At 40.2% G+C, this 9587-nt stretch overlaps 1 protein-coding gene across 1 annotated transcript; it reads right to left on the bottom strand.

The window, feature by feature from the left end:
* Positions 1 to 1342: 1342 nt before the first annotated feature.
* pa2g4a (proliferation-associated 2G4, a) lies at positions 1343 to 9307 on the bottom strand. Its single transcript, XM_085273936.1, has 13 exons — positions 9110 to 9307; positions 8084 to 8212; positions 7645 to 7750; positions 6753 to 6822; positions 6553 to 6645; positions 6132 to 6195; positions 5898 to 5976; positions 4509 to 4587; positions 4280 to 4413; positions 4115 to 4209; positions 3909 to 4036; positions 3759 to 3812; positions 1343 to 2679 (listed from the first exon to the last, which is right to left on the bottom strand). Exons 1-13 carry the CDS (start codon positions 9189 to 9191, stop codon positions 2617 to 2619), a joined length of 1176 nt encoding a protein of 391 aa, XP_085130062.1. The 5' UTR covers positions 9192 to 9307; the 3' UTR covers positions 1343 to 2616.
* Positions 9308 to 9587: the final 280 nt, after the last annotated feature.

Raw genomic sequence — 9587 nt, 5'->3', positions numbered from 1 at the left:
GACCTTCCGTTGAGCACAAAATTAACCCTGCAGTCGAGTTGGTTTTATTGATTTTATGTGTTGTTAAGACTCGCATTTTTTAGTGTACATTACTAACACAAAATTACTGAATCAGCTGTTAAAGTCATAAATATTAATCATAGTAATCGATTATTAATTAATAATGCAATATGTGTGTGTGTGTGTGTGTGTGTGTTGAAATACACATATTCATACACAATGGTGGACTAACACCAAAAGTGCAGGTCTTTGTTCGTAGACCTTTCTGACACCTTTTTCACAAAATAGCCACAAACCTGCTTTGAAGATCCTGTTTTATTTCAATGTCCCTTTAGAAGTTCACCTGGATCTTTCATTCATTCCAGCTGTTTTACACGTATATTTTGAAAGTGTTTAGAAATTTATCTAATAACCAGTATATGTGTGTTTCTAAATCAAACCAAATTAACTTTAGATTATCATTGAGTTAAATAAAGGTGATTTAAGTGAATTTAAACATAGTTCTTGGTGCTAGACAGGCTGGTCTGAGTATTTAAGAAACTGTTGAACTACTGGGATTTTTCCACACAACCACTTCCAGGCCCTACACAGAATGGTCCAAAAATATCCACAAATATCCAGTGAGCGGCAGTTGCCTGGGGGAACATGTTCTGTTGATGTCAGAGGTCAGACTGCTTCAAGCTGACATGAAGGAAATAGTAACTCAAATAAACACTTGTTACGATCAAGGTCGGCAGAAGAGCAGTTCAAACCATGAAACAGACGGACTACAGCAGCAGAACCACACTTATTCCCACTCCTGTCAGCTAAGAACTGGAAACTGAGGTTACAATTTGCACAGACTCAACAAACATTAGAAACAGCAGATTGAAACATCATCAGATCTGATGGTTCTCGAATACTGATGCAATATTTAGGATGCAGGGTCAGTACTTTGCATAAACAACACAAAAGCACAGCTTCGTTCTGCTGTGTATCAGCAGCTCAGGCTGCCTGTGGTGTAATGGCATGGTGGATATTTTCTTGGCACACTTCAGGCTCCTCAGTATCAGCAGAGCATTGTTTAAATACCACTGCCTACCTGAGTATTGTTTTTGACAATGTCCATCTTCTGACACCAGCTTCCAGAAGAATAACACATCATGATACAAAACTGTCTCAAACAGGATTCTTGAACAGTTTGTGTTGAGTTTCTGCTAATATCAGTATTTGCTTCATAGCTTAAAACAAACATTAAAAGACAAACAAAACGTCTAATTTTTGGACACAATCTGATGATCTTGATACTTTAGACTAGACATAATACAGCAATGCCCTGAAGAAATGATGAAAGACAAGTGTATGAAAATGTTTTTTTTATTTCATAGATGTAAAGGTCCATTGCCCACTGACTGAGCTACAAAGCAGGATTTTCCGATTTCCAACATATTCACCTGTTGACAAATGTAACCCAACATTATCCCAGATCTCAAAAATCAAACTCTGACCAGAGATGATCTGCATGGTCCAACTCCTCTGAAGACACCCAGAAGAGTTTACCTAAAACCTGATCAGCTTTAGCTGTCATGCTTCACGAGACAAATGATGTAGTAAAGCAAATCACTGATAGAAAAGTTTTCTTTTTTTTCCTTTTCCTGTCGTTAAACTGGAACATACAGTTATAGAGTTCTCTCCTTTCATAAAATTCAAGGGGAATGGCAGTAAATGTAGCAGTTTGTTCCCTTAGGTCAAGCTGATTACAACTTTGTTGCCAGTATACTTAAAAATATTTGCTCTTCTGCTAATTCTGTTATTGCTTTTAAAAATCTAGTGTAGGTAAAACTTCGTAGCTTTAGCGAAAAATGTACTCCGGTCATTATTATAGAAGAATAAACCTCCAATACATAAAATCTAAGTAAAAACCAATTTGTAAGCATGTCTGTGTTTCTCAGGTCCTGCAGTCAGATCATTTGTAGATTGTAACAATTAATGAGAGATAAAATTATAATTTAACCCTTTACTGCATGGCGTGGTTAAGAAATGTCTTAATAATCAAGTGGATGAAAAATTAGCACTTAAAGTGAGCTTTAAAGGCGGCCAATCAAACCTCTGGATTTCCACATGAATGTAAAAGTCTGTTAACACATCTCCTGAAATGACTTTGTTGCCAAAGAGAAATGTGGCAAATCCCACACAACATGATACGACGCATTAAACAAATATGATGCAAGTTTCTGTTGGTATAATTCACAAACCTTATGCCAGTTTACTCCCATTAATGCCCACTTGTAAGCCCCAGTCCACTCAAAAATAAAGTTTTCAGCTGCCAACAATACAAGTGTAAAAAGGACTAATATACTTATAAATTTAAAAGAAAAATTAACATTCAGCAACAAATTTACTGAAACCATCTGTAAAGATTCTGTAGGATCCTCGGTGCTGTAACCCTTTTCATGAATGCAATAAAGGGTTAATAATTCACATAGGAATGTCAAATATTTATATGATGCCAATGCTCTTATGAATTGATCAGTTTAATTGGCTATACTGAGTTGAGAATGGGCAGCGAGTTCAGGGAAGTTTGTCATGTTTTCTCTTGCATTTCTTTGGAGTCTTGCATGTGTGGAAAGGCAGTTTTCATTCTGCGGCTTCTGTGTCCTCAGTCGGCTGTCCACTTGCGTTTTCTGCTGTCTTTGAGGCCTTAAAGATCAAACGAAATAAGTAAATCAGTAAAAGGAGGCATTGTTGTAGATTTTAGTCCCATCTTACCATATTCCAAAATTTGTTCGGAATGACCCGATTATGAGGGCTTATGATCTAGTTACTGAACTCGTTGCTTTTATGCACCCGCAACACCTTATGAAAGAATCCTATCATTTTAATTTTATGTAAACGATTCAGATCCACAAAAGCTGAGTGATATATATCATGACATCGTTATGTTGCCTAACAACCACATACCAATAAGATTACCCCCCCATCAATTATGTACCCATAACACCTTTTAAAAGCATTATATCCAGGGGTGCACATAATTAGTCCGCAGGTGTGGATTCGCTGTCAAAATAAAAGACGCAAACCAGATAAGAAGTTGCAACGCACGTTTGCTTACATATTAAAGGCACTGTTTTTGTCTGCTAGAGTGGGATCTTCACACCATATTCTGCACCACATCTCTGTGCGTTCATCATTTGTTGGAAGACAGCTCACCTCTTGCAACCACTTTTCCGAGAATACATGCTTCTTTTGCGGTTCGGACTCCTTCTGACATTTCTTTGGAGGTGGAGGAACACTAAAGTAATTGCTTAAAGGAGTTTGCTTCTTTGATATTTTTAAGAGTGCTAAACAAATGTCTGTCCTCCTCCAGAAAATCTTATGTACCCAAACGCGCATTTCAACTTCTTATCTGGGGCGTGTCTTTTATTTTGACAGCGAATGCGCACCTGCGGACCACTTATGTGCACCCTGATTATATCCTTTTCATTTCACAGCCAAAAGCGCCAACAGGCCAAACAGTACCGCAGCATGAGCATACACGAGTCTTCCTTGAGTTCATCTCCGTCCACAAACTACTGCTAAACAATCAGGGCACTTACCACTTTAATTTCACAACAATAACATCTCAGTCAGCAAACACTAAATACAGTCATTTTTGATATTTCCAAACTGTGATGTTTACCATATCAATATCAAATCACACCATCTGAAACATTAACTTATGACGTCAGGTTTAAATGCATTGGCATGTACTACTACTACTACTAATAATAAAATATTACCTTCTTTTTCTTTTTCTTCTGTGTTTTGCGGCTTGCAGAGCTCTGTAGTAAAGTCTAGAGAAGAGACAACAGTTTGACATGATGTGAACAAGACGTTTAATGAAATTGACTTATTGTATATATATTTATTATTGTTATTATCATTCTTACCTTTAGCTCTGGATCCTGAACTTCATGCTCTGACTTGTACAGCTCTGGGTCTAAAGGTCCGTTGGTGATTCTGTGAGGCCCATTGGCCATCAGCAGCACCGTGAACTTAAACTGAGCTACAACCTCTCCTGAGAACAAGATACAGGCGTAGGGTTAACAGCTTGTGAATAATTCAAACCTGTCTAGCAGAGAGCCAAGACGCTCACCCTCTTTCTCATGCAGCACACTGAAGGGCTGTAGCAACTCATGTTTGGCACACTCCACCACGCCGAGTCGGGCTTTGGCCTCATCCTCAAAAGCTCTGAATGAAAAATGGCTGTTAGCACCCAACTCGCTGTCAGCTGGCTACAAGTAAAGTGTGGTGTTCCCACCTGAGAGTGAAGGGCATGGCATCGAAACGTCGCTCAACCTCGCTGAAGAACGTACGAGAGGTCTTCATCTTTAAGCCGTACTGTTTACTCGGGTCCCTCTTATAAATCGTAGTCCGCAGACCCGAGTCTCTGGCCTAAAAGCAAATCGCATAGAACACAATACTTCAGTGCTGATTACTGGGAGCAGAATCATAACATCCATTCACAAACAAGAAGAAAAACAACAAACCTTTCCTTCTCCAGTGCTGATTAACACATCCACAGCGTAGACTTCATGTACCTCAAACTCTGCCTTCTCATGGTCTTTTCTGACAATCAACAGAAAGAGCAGGCAGTCAAAACACATTGCGAGCGTCAGTTTTATTCCACAATACAAACAGTCCCACAAAAATCATTCAAGTTACTCAGGAGGATCTCCCTCTAAATATTTTTCATTCCAATGCAGCACAACTACCGCTGTTGACATCGTCACACAGGCAGAAAAGCTGCGTACATGCACACAGTCACATTCTGGGGCAATGCCAATATTCAAAAATAATAACTTGGCCCATACCTACCCTGCACTGGACAGCAACACATTACATGAATATACATTTATGAAACTTTCTTTCTTTCAAATTCATGACTGAAAAAACTGTCACATAACCAGATTTTCTACAGTTGTACAAGAGTTAGCATCACAAAACAGATTTCTTGGGATTGCACTGGAAGGTGGATGAAGTTCAGCAGTGGGATTCTCCAAAACTGATCAAATTCAGTGGTGGGATAGCCTGAGCGAAAATATTTGTTTTCTGTTTTCCTCTGTTTTCTGTCTTTACAGAGAACTTGGATTTATTAAAAAAAGTCACACGGCCATGCAGTATTTTTTTTTTTTTTTTAAATCTTTTCAAATGACGTGGGCATTTGTTATGCACGGCTCAGTGTGCACATCTACCATCTGGTTATCATTTTTCTATCATCCATATTAAGCCTGCTCTTTCCTCTTGCATTCATCCCTAGCAAGCAGGCTCACCCACCCTCATATAAATTCAGAGGAGACAGAGCAGTCTCTTTTGTAGGTGCGTTTGCTCCTTCAGTTGCTTTTAACAGTTTTGTTCATTATTACCTAAGCTGGGAGTTATCAGCAGCCCTGTTTCAGTTTTACTAGTTTATTAACATTATTTTTAGAAGATCAACCTGAATCCGAACCAGCCCACTGAGTGGTCGGTTCTCGGTCTTCCTCCTCTTGTTTGTTTTTGCGTTGGCTCCAGTTCTTCTTATTTGTATTCGATCTTTGTAAGTAATTATTTTTGAATTATTAAAAGTGCCTGCAACTGCAGCAGCTTTGTGGCATCTTGTGTATGTTAGGTTCCTTTGATTTGGGAGACTAACATGCATGTTAGGTTAACTGACGGTTCTAAATTGGTTGTAGGTGTGAACACGTGTGTGAAACTGTGTTTGTGTCTTTGTGATAGCTTCGTCATAGACTGGTGACCTTTTAAGGGTGTGCCCTCCCTCTCACACTGTTACAGCTAAGATAGGCTCCACCCAAACTATAACCCTGAATTGGACGAGTGGAAGAAAACTGAGGGAAATAGGGTGATTTTGTCTTTAGTTCATATTTATTGCAAAGATGTACCTTTGCTGGTCTGTTGGGTTCTGGATGATGGTCTTCTCTCCATCTATGACATGTTGCTTTAACTGATGAGACAGCATACCTTTAAAACAAAGAGATGGGCGGAACCCATAAGCTTAAAACATGAACTGTTTCCATGAAAACATTCCCATACATCTCATTAATCCCACACATCATCATCTTGTTATGTGAAGACAGACAGCACATTAAAATACAAAGGTTTTTATAGGAACCCACCCTCAATAGGTGTGCACTTGAACGACTGTGCGATCTTGTTCCAGGCTTCTGTCACTTGAGTGTTCTGAGGCAGAGAAAATTAATTACTTTCACATCCAAATTACATCTTTGTACGACATAACCGTTAAAATACATGTGAGACTGCAAATAAGTTTACACCTAGTTTGTAGCAGAACTAGTCTATGATGGTATTCGAGCCAGAAAAATGTGGACTAAAGAGTAGCAAAGAAGCACTACTGGAGCGAATTACACATCCATTAATTTTCTTCCACTTATCAAAAATGCATTAAAAGTAAGATCTGTGCCAAATTAATAATTACAAGTCATTTAGATGTTTTGATGACTAAAGCACACCCCTGCAGAGAATATTAGTCCTGATCACAGCTGACGTGGAAAAGCCTCATGAAACACTCAAACATACCTGGTTACCAGGTTTCACGAGGCGTAGCGCTGCTTCTGCGCATAGATGAGCTGCTTTGATCACATCAGCTTTCCGGCCTGTGACGGGGTTCTCCTGCATATAGAAAAACAAAAAAAGACGACTTCAGGACTCACATGAGATGATACAAAACTGTGACCAAGGTGTGATATGTACACGTGTCTGCTTTTTTGTTTTTTCACCTTACTGGCTCCCACGATAAAGCTGTGAGCAACATTGGCGATGAAGCCATCAACATGAACTCCGAGATCGCTACACAAAATCAGAAGAAAAGGAAAAACGAAAGAATTAACTAACTGTAGGATACAGATCATGCCTTTAATTAAGTGCTACCCGGCTGTCAAATGTACTAGTACTGATGCAGGAAGTAATCAGATCAAATCTACTGGGAAGGACAAAAGATCGTTCCACTTTGGAAAATTAGCTTAGTGAGGACTACAATAATAAGAGAAGGTCAGACAAAAATACACAATTTAATCTGCAATAAATGGAAGCTATAACCCAAGGTGAGTTTCTTTTTTGGCAGTAGATCAGCTGGAATATGGTGAAGGACTTATTATGAATTCAAGGCAACAGCATTACTGACTGTATTAAACTTTCCAGACGTGCCCAGCAAAGAGGTTAGCAGAGTGAGACACATTAAAAAAAACAAAAAATATAAAAACCACATCACGACACTTGAAGAAACATCTTTACAACACTGAATATCCACACACAGCACAAAGACGTTACAGAGGACAAAGACATTAGTGGCAACGCAACAACTAAGATGAATCGACTTTCTTTTTCAAAGCCAAATACTGCATTTGAGTAACGTCATATATGGGATTTAGCGGATAAGATGGGCAGTAAAGCTAACATCCGGCATACCACCCGTTCTAAAAACAAACCTTACTTGTCGTTTGCCACACACACAGCACACACAAGAGGCAAGACCATAGAGATGAAGGACACAATCAACAGCAAAGAGAAAGCGGAGCTATCACACAGAAAGTAGGGAGGACAATACATTGGGAGACTAGAGACACACGGGGGAAAGGAGGGGGTAACATTATTACAGTGCATGGTGCCTACATTTTGACCAGATCCCCATCTTTAAGTGTGTAGTCAGGGTCACTCTTCAGGGGAGAGAAGTGGCAAACACAGTTATTGACTGAGACGCTGGTAGGAAACGCAATGCCTAGAAGAGGGAGAAGAGAACCACCAAGTCTTCATTTGGAAATTATCCACAAATGTAATCAAGAAAGCCATACAAGAATGGAGTATGGAGGAGTATATCACTTAGAAGATCTACTCTGTCACCATGCTAGTTTTTAAAGCCCCTTCTGCTATTAGAGTTACTCGATGCTGTGCGAAATGACACAGAAAACACTGCCAACAGTTTGTTCTACTGGATCTAATTTCCTTGATGTGTCCACCTCGGGAAAACAAAACAAAACAAAACAAAAAAAAAAAAACACAAAAAAACCCACAAAAAACACAAAAACCCATAACGGGCAGATGCGGGCCTCACCTTTCTTCATTTCTTTTTCCTTCTTGAAGACCTTCCCGGTCTCCACCATTATATAGGCATCACCTTTTTCACAGAGACTGAGCACTGACACCCCGGGTTTGGCTGCTTCCATGACCAGACGGAGAGCCTCTGGATGAGACAGGAGGGAAGTCAGGCAGATTGATGCATTAGCTCACTATAAGTTTTTTTTTCTGATTATGTTAGCATGCTAGACCTATGACAGCTGAGATAAGCTCCAGACCACCACTGTAACACAAACACAGAGTGTAAATATAAACTGTGGTGGCCAGGATATGCATTTAATGTACTATGAGGTAGTGCCACAGCAAATATGTCCCATCTCCCGACTGCACTATCCATCCAAATAGATTAAATGGATAGATTTAAGTTTGTTTTTCATTACAGCATTAATCTGACCAAGTACCTCGACCTAATTACTGCTTAAATTGTTAAATACAACCATACATCTTGTGCGATGTTTGAGATCTATAGAATGCAGGTGTTTCCTGTGTTTTCATCATATAATGGAGCAGTGATCATGAAACCACAATGTGCTGGTCGTTAAATGCACAAAGAAGCCTTATGTGAATGATTTTAGAGCAAATTTCATGCTGTCGACTGACCATGAATGTCATCTGTCACCATAAACGTAGTTTAAAAGAGCTTCAGCTCGTGACCGTTTACGTGACATTTACAGCCGAACACCGGTCACCATTCTGAGCTAGCTGGTTTGTTAGCATCCCACACTAGTTAGTGACACAGACAGCTGCCTGTAAGAAACCCTATCGCTGCTGTTGGGTAACAATAGCAGAAAGCCGAGCAGTCGTTCAGTTATTCAGTTAGAAGCAGCTTTCAACCGACCCGGCTGCACCTGGTAGCTAGCTAGATGTGATAGCATATGTGTGCTTCGAATCTAAACCACATGGTTGCTGCTATAGGGAACCAATGTTAGCTGCTGTACGACAGGCCGAAAAGAGCAGGTCGTCACATCCAGTCACCGACAGTTACTCGCTGACATTAACTTACGGTTAGCGATGTCACCGCCCATCTTGTACTTGGTGACGACCAGATCCTCGGCTATAGTCTGTTCTTGCTCGTCGTCGGACATCTTGGCAGTGTAGTCTGAAGTCGCTAGTCGGCTATGGACAGCGACAGTTCCCCTCGGCTCAGCTCTGACCGAAGCTGCTACCGCAAGCCCCTCCCACTTCACCCTGACGTAAAGCGACCCCAGCCCGCCAATAAAGTCGCGCTACCAACTGTTTAAACCATGGCTGTGAAACATCCGGCACGAGGGTCTCGACCGGCTCGCCAAATGGTGTAAAAGCTAGTTTCTCTCAGTTTTTGGATAACAACTGTGGGTTTTGGGGTTTTTTTTTTTTTGCTTCTAGCACCTTTTACAGGGTGTAACTGACTTCTCCCCCAGCTGTAGCTGAGAACAATGAAACATTAATAATTATATTTCTCCTGTGGGAGCATTTACCACTTGAGCAAATGTCTATAGCTC

Source organism: Mchenga conophoros, linkage group LG5 (assembly GCF_057382185.1).
Source record: "Mchenga conophoros isolate Kocher_MC1m ecotype Shallow Benthic linkage group LG5, M_conophoros_male_GT1.1, whole genome shotgun sequence".
NCBI classification, from domain to species: domain Eukaryota; kingdom Metazoa; phylum Chordata; class Actinopteri; order Cichliformes; family Cichlidae; genus Mchenga; species Mchenga conophoros.
Note: the sequence above shows the minus strand (reverse complement) of the source record. Positions and strands in the feature narration are given on the sequence as shown.